Source organism: Corvus cornix, chromosome 2, assembly GCF_000738735.6.
Source record: "Corvus cornix cornix isolate S_Up_H32 chromosome 2, ASM73873v5, whole genome shotgun sequence".
NCBI lineage: Eukaryota > Metazoa > Chordata > Aves > Passeriformes > Corvidae > Corvus > Corvus cornix.
The window spans coordinates 93,571,189-93,590,718 of record NC_046333.1 but is presented as its reverse complement, the minus strand read 5'-3'; the positions used below and the strand labels follow the sequence as shown (position 1 = coordinate 93,590,718).

Genomic DNA, 19,530 nt, shown 5'->3' with positions numbered 1-19,530 from the left:
GAACAGCAGCTCAAATCTGTTCAGCTTCGTTGACTGGCTCTGGGCCACTGCCAGGGCATAAGGAAGAATTTCCAACTGCATTATATCATTCACAATTTCAGAAATTTCCATCTTCAAAAAAACCATTTAGCCAGAACCCCCCAAACCTCTCCCTTACATCATTGTCCGTGGGAATGAAAAAAACCCACTTAGATGCCTATTTTGCTACTTGAGATCAGGAACAAGACGATGACAGTTATCGCCTTTGTGATTCTGTAATGCATTCACTGAACGACTGCTACCACCAGAGCACGATCCCAAGCTGCTGTGGTTGTGAGACACAGCAGCACATACAGTTCTCGCTTAAAAGAGAGTAAATTACTTGCCAGCTTTTATCAAACAAAGCGCATTTACTCTCCTTCAGGAAAAAAACCAGAACGAAATTAACTCCACCAAAACAATAAGACCCTTATTTTTGTTAACTAAGACAGTACCTGGAGCTTGTACCACTGTAGTAAAATTCTGGATCTTTGATTTCTTTTGCTTAAAAGCAGTAGCTGCTTGAATAGATTTCAGAGTCCAGAGGAGCACTTTGTTTAGTGGGTGCTCTAGCATACAGTAATTGTGCTTAAATTAAGGGACCTTTCCATATGTAAATCCTTCCCCAGCAGAAGTAGGCCACAGATATCTTCAGCCCTAAAAAGCATTTCAGTCACCCAAGCAGAAGAGAAATTACTTCAGTACTGTAGCTTCAGTTAACCTTTAGAGCTGATGCAGCCCTCCACAGCATCTGCACTATCCAGTGAGCTGCACGAGCTGGGGTGCACAAAGCAGGAAGCAGCACCTACTGCTGCAGACCTTATGTAAAGGGCTTTAATTGTGTTTTGTCTCATTACTTCACTCCAGAAAGCTGTTCCAGAATCTGTAGGCTTACACAGCTTGTGAATCTACCACTGCAATAAATGCAAAATGAAAAATCTGAGATGATTTTCCAGGCTAATAAAAGTAAATACCAATTAAGAAAACTCACATGGCATGTCTGTTTCCTTAGTGAATGTAAATGTACTCTACTCACTCTTGACTTCAGCTATCATGCTCAATGGCAGAAACCTTAATGTAATCTTAAATGAAGCCTCCAACAGTCCATTAGACTAATCTCACTATTAAGAGGCAAAAAACCCTTCAGTGACTCTTCTCACTGTTCAACTCCCCAGATCCTCATTCAACATAAGCTGGTGTTCAGTAACTGCAAGTAACCTAAATGGCTCAGCAAACAAGTGCAAGAAAAAGCAGTGTTCTCCTGGCAGCAGAACAGGAGTGGGAAGGGAAGGGAAGGATGCCTGCAGAGCTCACAAGCTGCAAGTACGTGCAAGGACCAAGAGTTTATGGCACTTGTATCACATTTTAAGTAATTTCAAAACTAATGCATTGCACCTTAATGTGTCAAGGAAAAGATGTGGTCATTCCCAAGTACCATAGTGCAGGCTCATCCTTGGGTTTGTATTTTCAAAGAAGTACAAGACAGTAGGTCTTTCAGAAATGTCAATTTTTTTAAAGTCTAGGTAATTTTACAAGTTCTGATTTTCATCTTTCCACCTGCTGTTTTTCTCAGACTTAACATTTTGCAATGAAAAAAATGAACTTGCAGAGAGAGATCAGTACCTTTGATCTAAAACTTCCAATGCTCAGAAATTAGTAACCAATTCAGTAACCAATTTTTTTTCTTTTTTAAAGAGACGCACTGTCTAATCCCAGTGTGTTCCTACTACCTGATACATCACTTAACAGATAAATTTTCATGTTTATAAAATAAACACTAAAGCTGCAAAATAGCTTTTGAGAAGGGAATTTATACTTTGAGACAGTCATCACAGTGGGCATCAACTGCAAACTAAATGCAGGCCTGTTATATTTTGGCCGTACTTGTACAGCAGTTCTGTCCATCTTACCATATTTTGGTAACTCTTGCACAGCTTAAGAAGCTTGAGAAGTGAAGCTTCATAGTCATGTACAGACTGTAACATTTAAGAAGCTTCTCATCATTCAGGAAGCACCTGACACAAGCTTCCCTTCACCAGACAATTCACTGACATGTATTTAACATTTAATGGCCTTCTGTCTACTTAATTTATGCCTGCCCCCTTGGCACTTACCCAGGTCTCATGATAAATCCTTAGGCAACAGCCTGGTTAAAGTCCCATATTCAGGTGCAATACTGAGTGTATTTCAATTCTTGGTATTAGTATGTCCAAGGCAGCCACATAAGCAGTTGACAGTAGGTAGTAATTAAAATTCTTATAAGGGAGCCTTTCTGTATTTACAAAAAGCTCCAAAAATGAGGTGCACACCATCACAAACTGTGCTTTGGAAACATTAGTTTTGTGAGATAAAACCTACACTTTGAAAACAGTCTACCAAAAAGCCATTAATGTGATATAAAGAGGGCCTGAAACCAAAAGCTAGGTATTATGAACTTCCATTCACTTCCAAAGGGCATTTTGCTAAAGTAACTCAGAAGAATATTCTGAGATTGAACTAGAAGTTCCATTGAGAAAGAGTGGAACAAAAATTTAATCTCTTCCCTCAAAAGCCAACATGTTTAAGGCGAGAGAAATTCTTCAAAGATGCCGAACGATACAAATGATACATATATTCCCCAAGGTTCTCATACTCTGAAACCCATTGGTGCCCTTTATCCTTTTTTGCCCACTGCTTAGACAATGCAGATGGTTCTCAACTCACTCTGATAGCACAGCAAAACCCTAAGGTTTGCTAGCTGGGTAGTATAGACCACATTTAACAAAATTAGTTTTCCAGTTTTTTGCTTCCTCTAATCCTGTGTTCTCCCAAGAAAGCATGGCATGATTCATCATGAGAAACAAATGAGCAGCCTGTCTTACGCACTCTGTACAAAACTAAAAAAGGAATTAAACTGAACAGGTTGTTTTCCTGTAATACAGAGAATTATTAAAGTTAAAATCCATATGATTACTGACATTTGAAAAGCACTGTACACAGCCGCTCAAGCCAATATCCTGAGGCTTCTTTCTAAGAAGACCAAAATTCCTAATGCAAGAACTAAGTCCTTTGCTTTGCTCATCAAGATAACTATGGCCCTATTCTCAGTGAGGTGAGATGATGTCCAGAATGACAAATTAAGAACAAAGGATGGCACTTAGGAATCAAATTCCAAACTCCTGAAACTTTCATGTTCCAGACCCTATGAAACTTAGTTCAAGCTTCATGTGGACACTTTGTATTATGTCTTACAGATCATTCCAAGAAGAGGCACCTAAAGTTGAGAAATTTTCAGGACTATTAGCAGGCATGGTGGTTACTAAATATTTTAGAGTGTCTTAACATTCTGAAGAGCAGCATTTTCAAGGTATTTCTTTATAACTTAAGGCAACTATGAAAGTGAAGTTGGAGCTTTCAGGTGGGGTTTTTCTAGGGCTTTTCTAGGGTTTTTCATATTAACCTGTAGGAACTTATAACCAAAGAAGTAAAAATATGTATGCACCAATACAGTAAGATACTAGTAATGCCATTATTTCTGACAGGTACTTTTCAAAATGTATGGCCCACATTTGCAAGAACACCTCTGCCACTGGTCTTTGCTGATCTTAACGTTTTACAGTCTGTACATTTTCAGTGTTTGTAGTGGGTGACACTGTTAAGATGCAAATTACTATGAAAACTCAGTTAATAGGATTTACATAAATAAAACCAGCCATCTTTCACCTAATTTATTTATTTTCCATTTTTTTCCAATTCCAAACAAAAGCTAAATACAAGTTTTAAACAGGTAAGCACTAGTTTTATCCAAAGGGAGTAGGCTTATGCAGTTTTACTCCAGTAAAGTACTCAACCCTTAAGCAGAGCCTTCTTTGTCATCAAAACTATACAGTAGTCTTCCTTTTATCATTGCACAACCTTAAAATGTTCTGTCAGAACCAACTTTTGACACTCCAAACACTATTTTACATTGGTTTATAATGTCTATTCCAAAAGAAAAAAAAAAAAAAAACCTCGTCAGGTTTTCCATAAGAAATGTTTTAGAAACCAGTATTTCCTGCACAGTTCACCTGCAAGTTTACAAGTCTCAACTCTCAAGAAAAAATAATCCTCTACCAACATTGTTTCTGCAGCTATTATTTTACCTTTTTTTGAGCTGCTTTAGCAACTTCAGACTCCAGGTCTATCTCATCTGTATAAATGCATTCAACTCAAAAGAATACCTTCATACCGTTATACAGCAACTTGGGGAAAGAGATCCAAAACAAAAGTGCCAGTAAACTTAGACACAGCCCAGCAAAATAAAAGAGGCAAAAAATGCCTATACATTAAATGAGATGCTTTTTTTTAAAAGAAAGATTTCTTTCCCACATTTACTTCCTATTGTAATAGCCACTTCTTCGTTCATTAGAATGAATGATAGTGCTCTTCGATACAATCATTAACAGCAAAGCTGTAAGGCTTTTATACCCGTTACATTCACTTCTCACCCTCAAAATACTGATGGTTAACATTAGAGATGTTAGGGGGCATGACCAGCACAAATGGGAACACCACCACAAATGATCACCTTGTGCTTTCAGAAACATTTGTTTCAATGTACAGTCCCTTCATTTCACATTTTAGTAAGATGCTGATGCAGTGCAGAAGTGTGCAGAGCATCCTCTCTTTCACAAGGTCCATGCAGAAAACATCTAAAAAAAAAAATTGCAAAGTTCTGAGATACAAATGATTAAAGAAATCCAGGATGATCAAGTTTCACAATGTATAGTGTTCTGAACATGAGTCCATTTTCTTCTGAATTCTGAAAGAATAAAGTGGTGAGGAGAAGTGAAAATCCACTGCTGCGTTCTGTGATCTTCCCCATTTTGCTGGCCAGTACCTTACTCTGGCATGTAAGGACGGAGGTGATCCTCTATGGTGCCAACCGTCCAGTGAGTGAGCTGCTCCTGTGGCAGGTACAGGCAGATGCTGCATAACTTGAAGATTGTAGCTTTGTTTTTTGGAGTCTAGAGGCAAAGAAAACCCAAAGAAAAGATATTAATCCTAGAATTTAACTAAGGACTAATAGGCAGATCCCACAGATACTTAAAATTCACTATTTCATACATATAAACAGCCTGACCCTTACAATTAGTCTGCAAACTCTAATGCATAAAATGTTTTCACTATTTTGTTCATTCTTCACTTGAATTATTTTCTGTATTGTCACCCAAAGCAATGTTTTAATTTTTCCTAAACACTGTTAGGCCTATTTTAGAACTTACTTAATTTTTAATACAAGAACATTAATTCTATGTGAACATATATGTGGCCCGTAGTTATTTTTGCATGTATGAATCCTATTTATAGCATAAAGTTCCCTTTGAAACTGCCAAAATGCAAACATGAGTGCATGATCAGTTTTTCTACTTGAGTACCTTGCAGCAAAATTACAAGTGTTCCCGAGAACAAAAAGCTTTTTATGATTAAAACACACTTGTTAAGACGAGGACAGAAGAAGCTTACCTGCAAGTGCTGTCTGTCAATGAAGAGAAACACCGACTGGCTAGGGTTGTTGACAACAATTCCAGTCTTGTCCTTTCGGCTCAGAACATGCAGAAACTGTTTTTCATAGTCGCCATGATGAAATTCAAACTTGGCCTACATGGTGTGAAGAAGGAGAATAAAATATTTATTAAGATAAATCTCACGTGTAACCCATTAATTTCTTTCAATCTGAGGCTTTGCAACCACTTTTGTTCTTTCCTTTTCTGATCTAATCTGAAAAGCAGGAAGTGGGGACCACGGCAGTGACACACAAGAGTCTTGGCACAATTTAAAGAATCTCCTAATTTCATTCTGCCAAGACTGACATTATCCATTGCAATGACATTAACAACCCAAAGGTACAACTTCACCTGCAGCATATATAAAACCCAATCTACCTTCTTGTGGCAGAAGATCCCTGTGCAACCATTTCTAGGCAAAATTATAATGCGAAGGTTCCATCCATCTCACTCTTCCATCTAATCAAATACAGCAATTTGGACTACTGACAGAACCTTAACAACACCATCACATTTAGACAGATATTCAATTGTAAGAGGCACATCTAATCCACTTCTACAAATACAAACACACTATATGCATTTATACATATGTGCCATTTGCAGAGGCCCTTTGGAAACTTACATTTTGGAATACAACAGTGCATAAAGACAGGAAGCAGAATTTGGCATTAAAAACATTGACTGCTTTTTAAATAAAATCAGGACAGCATATTTTTCTAACATCCGCAGAACTCGCATACCGTATCAACTTACTGGTTAAAGAGAACACTCCCTCCAGGGATAAGTTAGTTATTGAAGTCAAAACCCAAACCCAAATACCTGAACAGGCCTAAAGGGTTCATCAGATCCCTTCCACCGAGAGAACAGGAGACAGACTATCTTCTCAATATCATTACGAGGCCATAGAATGAAGTCCATCTCCTGGGTACAGCCGATCACATCCTGTGAGCAGTAAAGTTCTGTACTTACATTCCCTCCAGTAGTCAAAGACACAGATAAGCAACTTATCTATACAGGCATGTACTTTAGAGGTGATACTTATACAACATTTGTTTGATTTTCCATTTGTGTTACTCATACCACAACTGAAGTCCTCCTTGCTTTCCCCTGAATTTTAGTATCAGTACCCACTTAATATAAACTACAACTTAAGGAAAACATTAGCAAAGACTGTCTTTCAGTATTCATAAAGCAAAATCACTTAGTTGTACAGCAGGAGTTGTTGCAAGAATTATTAACACATGCCTTCTAAAGGACAAAGATGGCAAGAAGATACAATTCCCAAGGCATATCTCTGAATGAGACAAATGAAAGGTAAAGCTTAAGAACTACATATTTAAACAGTATCAGAACTGTTACTACATCATTGCTACCGTTCAAACTAGACCCCATAAACACCAGCCCACAGAGCCCTCGCGCAGCAAAAAAAAAGAGGCAGGATTAGCCTTCAGATTCCCATGGAAAGGCACAAGTGCTGAAAAATTGTAATTCAGCAAGCATAAAAAGGAGCCTTACCCTGCGCATAGACTGGTAGCGGGGTGCATGGAGCTGTACTACATCCTTCTGCAGAAGCTCTAAGGAACTTTCCAAAGAATAGCTGGAATCCCGCACACCTTTCAGGATATTTTCTTCATAGTTATTGGTCATGACTGGTATCACTTCAGACACTTCAAAAAGCGCTGACTTTTTCTTCTAAAAAAAGCACAGATTACATTAAGATTACAATCCTTTCTAGGAAACTATAGGTAACAGTTTATTTCAGGATTTGTGATTTTCTGTATAAATGTTTAAAGTACACATCACACAGGCCTGGACTTCGACACAAACCATGCTAAATTTACGCGCAAAAGTTTATAATTAAACAGAATCAGACCAACAACTTTTTATAAAAGTTGAACAGGTTTTTATAGTCTCCAAAAATGCAGCTTTAAGTATCAATCTTGCAAACACTAAAATTCTATCTAAACATTAAGAGAATTGCCCCTTCTTCAAGTAGGGTACATGATTTTGGGATGACCAAGAGCATCACAAGCTTCTCTGCAAATATCAATAATAACACATTTTTTCCCTGCTTTTCAATTTTTTACAGTTGACCCTTTATGAAAAGTGAAATCTTGCAATGCTACATTCGGTTGACAGCAGGTGATTGAGATCCCATCTGAAGTTAGCTATAATCTCCTCAAAGGAGGACTATTTTAATTTGCTAAATAACTTTTATACCCACTACAAATATTTCAGCATCTCTCAAGCAAGGTCAAAACATTATGAGGACATAAAATCACTGACGTTCTATGTCTGTTTCTCACAGCTTTTTTACAGCTCATTAGAAGTCTTGACCTACTTAAGAGACAAAGTATATTTTACCAAACACTGCTCCACTTCCCTTCCTCCCCCATCAAAACAGAGGTAACAGGCAACTATTTGCTGACCAAGCTAGCTTGAGCTAACCTCCTACTTTAAGCAAACTGCTATGGGATGGACATCTTCAGTTCACTGTGATATAAGCAAATATAACAGGATTTAAAACAGGCATTTGCAATGAATTTCTACAAAGCAAACAAAAAGTAGTATCAATGTCCAACTGTAAAAGACTTAAAGCTGTGTCATCTAAGAAAATCTAACTGTTGCCACTGCTTAAACATCTACTTCTGTGTTACTATGACACAGTACCCAGAAATTATACCCCAATATATCCATCTGTGCTTGCACTGGAACTGACAAACAAAAGCAAACTGAACTCAAGAATTTTAAAGAAGCTTTTCAAGGAAAAGTCTTCATTAAAAACACCTACTTATTACAGCAAACACAAAAACTAAACATTTGAGGGGATTAAACGGTTTCAGTGCTCATCTACATGCATTTTGTGCATTATGTACTCTATTGCCCTTTTCTTCTATCTTCACTTCCTCTTCGTTTGTTCAGCACATTCACTTCCCATAAATACCTACTTTTCTTAACGTTCTGTGGATAAACACTCTCCCACAATTGCGGGTCTATAGCTGGCTTTAGAAAGACCCAGCTCCCCCTCCCAGATGTGCAGCATCCCGCAGCAGAGGAAGCAGCCAAGCAAATGAAGAGTTCCTTTTTGCCCTCCCCACTTCCTTTCAAAATGATAGCAGCAGTTCCACATGTGCCTGCGCACTTGGGCCATTTCCACATCACATTTTGTGACATCTCCCTTCAACTGCCAGGTCTTCCCTTCTGCTTTCACCAGATAAGCACACTCGGCAATCGCCTCAGATTCCCTTCACAGCTCAACTGTTCACAGTACTTGTGCAGGTCAGACCCCAATTAGGTTTAACAAGTTACAGTGTTAACTTTGAAAAATATCTACCCAATACAGAAGCTACCAAGTAACCATTTAACGAGGCACTGGAACCCTCTGCGTTACAAAACTACAAAATACAAAGAGCCAAAATGACAAACATGAAGTAAATATTAGAGCAACTAGCAGTTTAAAAAATAAAATGGAAATCTATTAAGGATAAAACATTTGATGCAATCAGGCAGCAAGACTTTGCACAGAACACTTAACGTGTAACAAACGCAGACACACACTTTAAACCCAAGTTACCTTGTCTTTGAACACAAAGGCAATGTACATCTTGAAGTCAAACTGGTCAGCTAAAGATTCTTTTTTCTTTCTAAGCTGAGCACGAAGTCTGTTCAGAGCTTGTTTCTTCCGGGAGTTTGGGTCCCCCATTTTGTAATACAGGTGGTACTAAAGCCTTTGGAAACTGTCGCTAAACTATGGGCACCTTTTCGTAAGACTTAAGTACAACAGAAACAAGTCGTTTGATTCCTGCTAATACGACTGAATAGATCAAACGCTAATGTAACCCAAAACCGCACCTCAGGCAATATTTTACGAGAATGTCGTATTGGAGGGGTCAAGAAACAAAGAAAGTAGTTGTCCAGCCATGGCTGGACAAGAGGTTTTACAATAAATCAAGAAAAAAAACCCAAAGAATTTTGAAGAGAAAAATTTGAACAGTTTAGCGGCAGGAATAAGTGGGTAAGAATGAAGGAAAAAAAAAAAAAAAAAAAAGGAAAACAAACCCCAAACAAATCTTATCACAATTTATGTGTACAATAAAAAGCAACTGGCACAAGCCCAATCCATGGGGGGGGTACTTTTGCTCTGCTTACAAAAAAAAAACCCGAAGCTGAAATTACAAACTGCGTTTTACCCCAGCCAGATTCATGACTCTACTGATTATTATTCTCAGCCTTCCACTATTGCTATGTTGCCCGTCTTTTTCTTTAGAATTATTACACTTGGTGGAGAGCAGAGAAAAGGGTGCAAAGGAGGAGTGCACAACCCGGGAAGTATGACATTTCTCTGCCGCCAACAATAACAAAATCAACTACAGACAACACAGCGCTGGTTTGCAGGGGAGCAAAGAGAAAAGACAGCGGAGTCATTTCTAACTTCATCCTGCTCATCATTGCCCTGAGGCTACTGCTGCCGAAGAGGAGAGGGATCATGATGGCCATTGACAAGGGGCGGACAGGGGTTCAAAGGACAGTATTATCTCACCGAGAGACTAAAACCTGAATCAGTGCCCCAAACCCGGGCTCCCTACCAGTGGGAGAGCCCTACATCGCCCGACACCTCATACACTCCCTGGGCTGCTGATCCCCCGGGGATCCTTCTCTCCCTATCTGCCGCTGCGAGCACGGTCAGCCGAGGCTGTGCATGGCCGGCGCTCTTGACTTTCCCTTCGGCTTCTCTCAGCACGCAGGGCGGCCGCGCCCGGGGCAGCGGGACACCCACAGCAGCACCGCCTCTCTCCCCTCTCACTTCATTGCCACAAGTCGGAAAACATGGACTGTGGTTTGCTCCTGCTTTTCGGTGACAGAATTTTCTGCGAGGTTTTTTTTTTTTTTTAAATTGCAATCTAGGTTGCAATTTTAAACCTCTAAATCACCCTCCCCCGAAAAAAAGCAAATCCCCAATTATCAGGTTATTTTCTTCCTCTCTCCAGACATTTTTTCCCCTCCCCAGGTGTTTGATTAGTCGGGGTTAAAAAGTTTTTAGGTTAGCAAATTCGTCGGACCAGGTTAAGAAGAGGAGGGGGGAAAAGTATTTCTCCCCCTTCTCTCTCTGGAGAGAAAGGAACAAATAACAAAGGAAAACAAAAACAAAAAAAAAAAAAAAAGGGACCCCTCCCAAAGCTTCCCCCCCAGTTAAGCAAGAGACTGAGAGGCTCCGACGAGAGCCCAGGACCGTGGCCCGCTCGCTACCCGCAGCCGGCGGGCGCAGGAGGAGCAGTGGAGGAGGCGGCGGCGGTGCTGGCAGCACGGAGAGGAGCCATGTCAAGATAAAGCCACGAAGCCGCGGAGCCCCCCCATCCCTGCCGCAGGGGACACGGTGACCGGGCCGCCCGCTCTGCCGCTGCTCGGCCCCGACCTGGTCCCCATAGTCTAGCTCAGCGCCCCGGGGCCGGGGAGTGGGGAAATGGTGGCGGACAGAGAAGGAGGAGGAAGAGGCGACGGCAGCGGAAGGAGGAGGAGGAGGACGCTGTCCCTGCGCTAGCGGCTCCTACGGAGGAGGGCGGCGGGCATAGAGAGATCCCGGAGCGGCGTCCAAGGAGGACCGGGACGAATGATGAAAGGGCTGAGGAGAGCCGCTTTTCGCCCAGATGGTCCCGGGACGTCCTCGAGGGCGACGGCAGGAGCGGGCAGTAGAGAGCGGGAGTGCCTGTGCGTCGGCACAGAGCGAGCGCCGAGACGAGCTGCGCAGCCACCACCAACCCCTCAAAATGGCAGCGCCTGAGTCACACAGGCGCCGCCCTGCCCGCATCGCCGGCGCGTACCAAGCCCTCGTGCCTCCGGGGGGTGGCGCTCTGTTGTGGTACGGGCATTAGAGCTCAGCCTCGGTAACCACCGTGGGCACGCCTTGTCCGGAACGGCAGGAAGGACAGTGCAACACCGGCTTGGAGCGTCTCCGAGCCCTCCCCGCGCCAGGAATCCACACTGCCCTGCTCTTTCTTCCCCTCCACCCCCCGGTCACGCCTCGTGTAATCACCTGCCCGCGCCCGCACCGTGCCCGCGGGACGAGGACCCGGATGGGGCTGCTCAACGCGGTTCGGGGAGGGGGGGAGTGGGGTGAGGCAAAGGGGGAAGGAGGGAACATCTTCCCCCCCACCCCCGCCCGAGGCGGTATCCGCCCGGGACACATCTCTTCTCTCCCACCCGACGAACGCCTGATCCCCACATTCCGTCCCATTACGGGAATACTTAAACTTGTTTCAGCCTTAAGCGTGGTGATGTTATCGGTAAACAAGTCTTGTAGTGGGATATTTTGTGTAATTGGTCCGTCGGGGTTTGTATTTAGCCCGTCCCACGTATGCGCAGTAAAACTGTAAATAAGACAACAATTAAAGTCCAACATGTATTCAAAGCTGACATGGCGAGGGGCTTGTCTGCTGCACTGATCTCCCCACAGCAGCCCGGGTGACAGTCCGTGTTCCTCCGTGGCGGTCGCAGCGCTTCCCGCGGAGGCTGGCTAAGCTTTATAAATAAGTAATTGCTGTTCCAGAGACACAGACCTAATCCTTGGAGAGAAGTAAGCGGTTTTATTTCTGTACTACAAGGACAGGTTTATACCCTCCTTCCCTCCCCCGTCTCTGGAAGGAGGGAGGAATGGCATGGAAGCAATGGGAGCGAAGCGAGGAGGCAGCCCGCTGTTGAGCGTTCTCCCAGTGGGAAGGCCCAGGGCGAGCAGGAGGAATTGCCATCTCAGCACCGGGCCCGGGCTTTGCTGGCCCGCCCCTGTGCCTGGCCTCGGGCGTGCCAGGGAAACCTCGCCGTCCAACGTGGCCCGGACCGGGGTGCTCCCGAAGCGCCCAGCAGTGCCGGTTCGCACTGGGGAGCCTCGGGGCGCTGACCTGCTGGTTTGTGCCACAGCAAGGCGCGGCCTGCCAGGGTGGGTGAACGCATCTCTCCCAGCTTTCCTTGGAAGCTGGTGCCTGTGACTCACCGGAACGGCAGCGATATTACAGAGATTACAGGCAGAAGACAAGTGCGAGCACCGTCTCTCTCGCTTGATCGTGATTAAAAGCCCATGTAGCACGGCAATGGCACTCTCCAGTAACTCCACATTTCAGTCTTTGTTCCCTCAGTCTCTTACTTGTCCCTGCTGATCCCCCTTGTTCTCTCCCGACCCTCAGATTAGTTATTTCCCTTTAGCACGCATTTCCTCTACATGCTTTCCCTCGGACACCGCTCTCCTGCCTGCCTTGTTGGTAGGAGCTGTGTCGCAGCTCTTGGACCTCATTATTTTCCCCCAGTGTTAGTCGGACCCTCTGCGAACACTCCTCATGCCTACCCTGACACAGGCATTGCCCAGAACATTCCTTTGTTGTTTGAACAAGAACAGAGCAGAAACAGATAATTTTACCTACTTAGAGATTGCTGTTCAGTCCTAATGGGCAATGCCGATTGAAAATAACCCTTTATTTGGTGGTAAAAAGCAAGGCAGCTAAATAGGAGGATTACTTTACCCTCCACTTCTGTGGCTATTTCAGAATGCCAGAGTTTTTTAACTATAACATCAGTCTGTCCTTCAGGGGAGCCGCGTTTAGATAGCCGCTCTTCCAGCCAGTTTTGTCCAGTTTTGTTTTCCAGGCTGCCCTGTGCGACATTTTGTGCTGCAGTCTTGTGCCCGCTGCTATTTTAAGCCATGACTCACACTTGGCCTGTGACCCTCTTTGTGCCGGCACAGCGGACGCAGCGAAGGCTCGGCATGGCAGCACCGCTTGGCGCGGGGATTGCCCCGGCACAGAGGGGCCGCGGAGGGACCTGGCGCCTTGCCCACCTGCCGAGGAGAAAGGAGGGCGTTTTCTTCCAGCCCAGTGACTCCAGCTGCCCTTTGGAGGGTAGGGATGCAGTCACAAGGGATCGGGCAGCTGCCCAGCCCCAGGTTGAGGAATGCATCCAAAAATTTTGTCAAACGTAGTGCTGGCGTAAGAGCAGTTTTTCTTCTGGAGGGCTTTATAGTAGAGCTATGAGGGGAAGAATATATATACTTAGATGAAATATACATATACGTATATATGTGTGTGTATATGTGTGTAAAGGAAAAGGAAGATCAAGTACAAAGTATTACATGTTAAGCAGTCCCCACCTGTCTTCTGCAAACTCAGGCTGTTCAAATCCTTTCAGAAAGGGATGGGGAGCTGGAATCATTCCAGGTTCCTTCTGTAAAGACTGCTGCTCCTCCTTATAGAGACAACTTCCTTTCTTTACCAAGCTCAGAGAAGAATTTTTTTCCTTTTGGCTCATTGTCTAGTAAATGACAACATTTACACAATGAGTACATTAACCAACCCAAGTATGTTTATTATACATTTACGTGCAGAAATATTTGCACTATTAAATTAATGAGTAATGGCTGAGTCTTGTCCTACTTTTATATAGCTGTGCTTCTTTTCCTCCATCATGCACAATGATGAAGCTCAGAGGGTAGAAAAATACCATCATCTTAGTTAAAACATATGTTAAAAAGTAATTTCTCTTACTGAATGGAGAGTTAAGACTTAGCGAAATAAATATTTATATGCTATTGATCCATAATTCTCTTGACTAGATAATTGCATATTATTGTTATGCTTCATAGTGGTTATGCAATGTTGCATCATTTATAAGAGAAACTTGTGGCCCTGGAAGCTGGGTGTGTATTTTGCAATTATAACACTCAATCCAGTGACAGACTGCCTGTCTTCAAATATAATTTAAAATAATATAAGGCTTATCACTGAGAAGAGAGGAATGTGCATGTTATACAAAACAAAGCTGACAAGTAGGTTGTGGCATTATATGCAGCAAAAGTTCTCTTTTTTTAGGCTTAAATCCCATTAACACAGCAAAAATAGTGTTTCTTGTGCACGTTTAATCCAGGCTGAGCAAAACAGTCAGCAGTGTGGGTCAGCTTCTGCTTGGTTAGCACAGCACAGACTAATCAGCTGGTGTCCTTGAGGTTTTCCCCCAGAGTGAGGAAGATGGTGTTCGACACCATGTAACTGCAGTCCTGTACCCTTGGAGGAGTCAGGTGCACACAGACCCCTCTAGGGACTGGGGTCTCAGCATCAGGGCTGCCTTCCTGCAGAAATACAAAATCCAGCAGCATGGGCAATGGCCCGTGTGAAGGTAGGAAAGACCTGGTCACAAAAATATATTCCTTGGGAGAGAAAGTGAGTCATGGTGTTTTGAGAAGCACTGAAAGTTTAGAATATCTGGTTGCTGGCTTTTCTTCTCTGAAAAACTGGTGTTTTCCAGTCACAGTGATATCATATCCTCATTGTTTTCAGTGAAATCAAGCACTCGTTTGCATAATAACTTGTGCTTTTTCTGTAAATTAAAAATTATTGATAACTTTATAGATACACCTTGTTGTTTCGGGTTTCTTTTTCCTAAAATTTCTGTAATTTCAGGGTCTAATTCTTGTTTTCAGAATTACACGTTTACTCATAAGCATTGTACTCTAATGCCTCTGCCCTTAATTTCCAGCTTAATAATTAGTTACTTTAAAATTAATAATTTCATGTTAATAATTAGTTTTAATAGATTGTTGCAAATTGTTATGTATGTTATAGACATATTTAGGAAGAGATGAGATGGATTCTGTTATCTTTCTTCTGTACGTTCCACACATATTGTACTGTATGTTAGAAGTAGAATCAGCCCTGAAGCTACTTGCTTTAAAAACAGAACTATGATTAATTCAGTGACACATATTTATGCATCAGACAAAAATAAATTAGTATTCTTTGTAAATTCAAACAAGACAAATTAGGTGGTAATTGAAACTCTTTCATATACTTCAGAACATACTGATTCACTGTTTTCTGCCTTTAGAGAAAACATTAGTTTCTAAGGCATAACAGGAGTGCTTGTGTGTAAAAAAAATGTCAGTGTTTAACGTGTACAACATTCCTTATATCGTGTTCTGGACCCAGTTAGAATCACAAAACCTTAGAATGACTTGGGTTGTCTACCACTGCCCACCTCTTGTCGTGATGGACAGCAGTGGACAGAAGAAAATTACCCCTGCCCAAACCAGCACACCACTGCACAGCTGCTGCTACAGTATTAAGCTTCATTTGGCACTTCCTTATGTCCCACCTTCTAGTTTCAGGGGGCTGTGGTCATAAAATGGGACATAGGTTCTTGGGCATGTGATGTGTTGGTCCTAAATAATGTAGGGTTTGTGTTTGATCAGCAGATGCTTGCAAGAATAAGGGTAAAATTCAAATAAACTTGTTTTATTTGTCCGGTCTGTAAATAATATTCTAAATACTTGCAGTCAACAGTAGCTTTAGCTTATTGTTAATTTGTAGCCTTTATAGAGCATGTTTAATTTTTAAATCTTAAAGCATTTGTATAAATGATGTTTTTTTTAAAGTGTCTTAAGGAATGTTTTAGTGACTCGCACAGTACTTAACTAGGGGAAAAAAAATAACCAGGTGAGATGTAGATTTTTCTTTAACTTTTCACCTCTGAGGCACTCAGGATTCACAGGACAATCTTTTGTTCTAATACATGAAAATTTTGTGCACTCTGGAGAGATTTAATTATTAAGTGGCCATCATCGAAACCCAGCTGGCTTTATGAATTATACCTGGATTGTGCCGTTTATATAATCCACGAGTTTCATTAGCATGCAGCCTTCCATGCTGATTAATCCGGAGAGAAGAAGACAAACCACGAATTTCTTGTCGGCACCACACGAAGCAAGACGGACAAACAAGAGGCAGAGGGAGGGGAAGCGTGATACCACGCTGCCACCTACTGTCACCCGGCGGACTGCGGGGAGCCCTTTCATCCCTGAAATAAATACTGGACAGAGGAGCCAAGAGAACATCAGCGAGGGACCCTGAGAGCCACAGGTCCTGTTTAGTAGTTCAGGGATTCCAAAGGCGGCCTCGGGGCTTCTTTCCCCGGACCCTTTGCAGAGACGCGGCCAGGGCAGAACTGAGATGAGACATTCCCGAGTGTCAGAGGCTCAACACCGCACTGCCTCCCCCGGCCCTCTCCCCTGCATTGGTGTTCCTCTGCATCCCAAACACTTCCTGTCGTTGCTTACAGTAAATATTAACAACTAGGAGCTCATTTATGATATTTATGTGATAATACAGTACACAAAATTTTTAAAAATTACAATGTGGTTTACCTGTACTTAATGTGGCAGGTAGGAATGAAGAGTCCTTAAGTACCCCAGAGGTAGATCATTATCTGCAGAGTACAAAAAGGGCCTTGACAGAAGGCACAGTGTGACTGTCAAGTACAAATACCTCTTTGCCAGCACTTGATTCAGACAGCCAAGGCCAGACTCTCCCTGTGCAATGCTTAGGAAGTTTCCACACACTGGCATGTAAGCAGTACAGGACCCCCAAGCTGCTGGAGGGCCACCTATTCCCATGTTCCCAGGCACATGAAGTCCTCCAAGGAGATTTTATTTTTCAGTTGTCATTTGCTGTAAAAACGGATAACATTTATCAACAGCAGTGGAGTACAAAAGCTCTAAAAAGTACACATTCTCTGCTGGCATGAATAATCTAACAAATTGGCTGAGCTCAATGGGAAATCTAGGCGTGTTTGCTTAGGCTGACTTGAAGTGCAAATAGTCATAAGTATTCATGACAGAGGGTTTTATTTTTTATGAAATAAACAAGCTGAAATGCATTATATTGAACTCAATCTGAAGAAAAATGTATTCCGCTAGCATTTTGTTGAAAGATTTTTGCATGTAAAAATGCCCTAATCCCTATTTAAATTAAAACTGTGGTCACAAAAAGGGGAATTTTTACAGTAAAGTAACCTGAACTCTTTTTCTTTTTTTTCTTTTTTTTTTTTTTGGGCGAGATTTTTATATTACACTGATTTCCAACAATTAAGGCTATGAATAAGCTTCTAATAATAAATTCTCACTGTTCTTTCTGAGACAGTGATGGGGTTCTTTACAAACGTTTCAAACTGAAGAAACTGAACTCTGGGACACGGTGGTTCATAAGAGAACATGTTCTTCAGCTGGATAAATTGAAGGAGTGGCAGCTTTGTAATAAACCTCCAGATTGTATGCCTCCAGCAAGGAACAAATTAAAAGGAAAAACAAACAGGACTGTCACATCAGAACCATCTCCCATTACCTCAGACCTTTCCAATTACCAACATCTCCAAAAGCAGTTATTCCGCTTCTGAACTGTAAATCCACCTGAAAACGTTTTTTGCATTAAACCTGAATTTTGAAAAGGTAATGACGGAGAAAGTTTCACTTGAAAACACAGTATTTGCAAGATGTACAATTTATGTATTGCAGCCATAAAATGCACACAGTGCCTCTTATGTATGATTTATGATATAAATCAATGCATGCCTCTAATTTAAATGTTTTACATAGTTTTTACTGGATTTTTAAATTTCTGTATAAGAAAACATAAAATGTAAAAATAGGAGTGTTTTTATATTGTGCTTATATATGCATTACCTGTATTCAGGTTTTTCTGAAAGGACATTTAATGCTGGTAAGATTTGTGTTTGTGTATAACCAGTTAAGCATGTCTGCTGGCGTTTTGAAACCTGGAAATTTCAAATTTTCTTCCAAAATCAACAAGAATTAAACTAACCTAAGAGCATGAACTCTTTTTTTTAGTACTGTAACAGAACAATGTTCTTTTAGGTGACATTTCTGCATGTGTTATTTTCATTTTCTGTATAGAAGACAAAGCTTACTGAGGTGACAGCTTACTCCTGACACTGTATTATTCAAGATAACAGGAAAGGACCTGACTGAAAAACTGCAGAAGGACATCATGGAATTGAGTGATGGGCAAATACAGCAGTGAAATTCAATGTAGGTAAACATCAAATAATATGCATTAAAAAAAAATCCTGATTTCATACATTGAATGGCAAACTTTGAACTGACCATCACTCAAGAAAAAGATCTCAGCGTTATGGCAGATTTTTCCACAGGAATGTCAGTCCAGTGTTCAGCAGTGGCAAATCAAATGCCATACAGTTCACAAAAGAGCAGGAAGATGGAACAGCTTTTGTGTCAGGGATGGCAAAGAAGGCCTGGGAGAGAGAACTGGAGTGCAGTCTGTGTAACAGTGGCCTAGATGAGGGTAGGTTGTTTGTTGTGCCTTCCAGTATAAGAACTGGGCACATCAAATGACAATATCAGAATCAGGTTCAAAGAAAAAGAAAAAAGGATGGTGTTCTTCAGACCAATGGTTATTTGAGCTCTAGAAGTACTTGCCAAAGGATATTGTGGACAATGAAAATTTAAATGGATCAATGGGAGACTGAACAAGTTTATGCAAGATAGATTAGCTTTATTTCCCTATCCTTGTTTAAGGATTTCCTAATGCATCCTTTTTTATGTTCTGCCTTTCTTGCTTTCATCGGACCATGACATTCTACTTAAAACATTCTCATAAGTGCCATAGAGTTTATTTCCAAACAGGAGACTGACAGAATGGCAGGCTAAATAAATACTTCTCGCTGCAATTATCCTAATTTCTAATAGCTCCATCATATTGCCTGGGAAAAATGTTGATAGCTGTTCTATGAGACCTTGATTGCAAGGAACGTGTCCTTAACGCGACAAAATGTTTATTCACAAGCCAGCAGAAGATAGTATTAGTATAAATAAAAGATAAATGTGCAAATATTTGCAAGAACGTAATTGTCAAGTGGCTTCTAGCAAATTTAACAGCACGCCTTAGGCATAATTAGTAAGAGCTGTAGTCTATATCATGTGTAAAATTTCTGTTCTGTAGCAGTTAATGCAGCTTAACATTGTTAATTTTCTTCCCCCGTTTTGCAGGTTGTACCGTGTTTAGATAGGATTGATGAGAATAAGCGGAGACTTGATTAAATCGGATTTGGTACAACTCCTTTATAAGGACAACAAAACCCAAACCCAGGCACAACCCGACCCCAAGTGACAGCACGCACCAGCGCGCGCCCCCTCAGC

General features: G+C 41.7%; 1 protein-coding gene and 1 long non-coding RNA gene across 3 annotated transcripts; one reads left to right on the top strand and one right to left on the bottom strand.

Annotated features, from left to right (window-relative positions):
- Positions 1–3,710: 3,710 nt before the first annotated feature.
- On the bottom strand, positions 3,711–11,319 carry C2H6orf62 (chromosome 2 C6orf62 homolog). Its single transcript, XM_010393832.3, has 5 exons — positions 9,121–11,319; positions 7,062–7,238; positions 6,366–6,488; positions 5,503–5,637; positions 3,711–5,003 (listed from the first exon to the last, which is right to left on the bottom strand). Exons 1-5 carry the CDS (start codon positions 9,247–9,249, stop codon positions 4,878–4,880), a joined length of 690 nt encoding a protein of 229 aa, XP_010392134.1. The 5' UTR covers positions 9,250–11,319; the 3' UTR covers positions 3,711–4,877.
- A 365-nt stretch (positions 11,320–11,684) lies between these two features.
- On the top strand, positions 11,685–19,520 carry LOC109143843. Of its 2 annotated transcripts, XR_005604416.1 has the most exons (4): positions 11,685–12,117; positions 17,498–17,802; positions 18,268–18,402; positions 19,381–19,520. It is a non-coding gene; the product is annotated as an uncharacterized LOC109143843 (long non-coding RNA). The 2 variants fall into 2 exon arrangements; XR_002044213.3 differs by lacking the exon at positions 11,685–12,117 and having other exon boundaries at positions 15,055–17,802.
- The last annotated feature ends 10 nt before the right edge of the window (positions 19,521–19,530 follow it).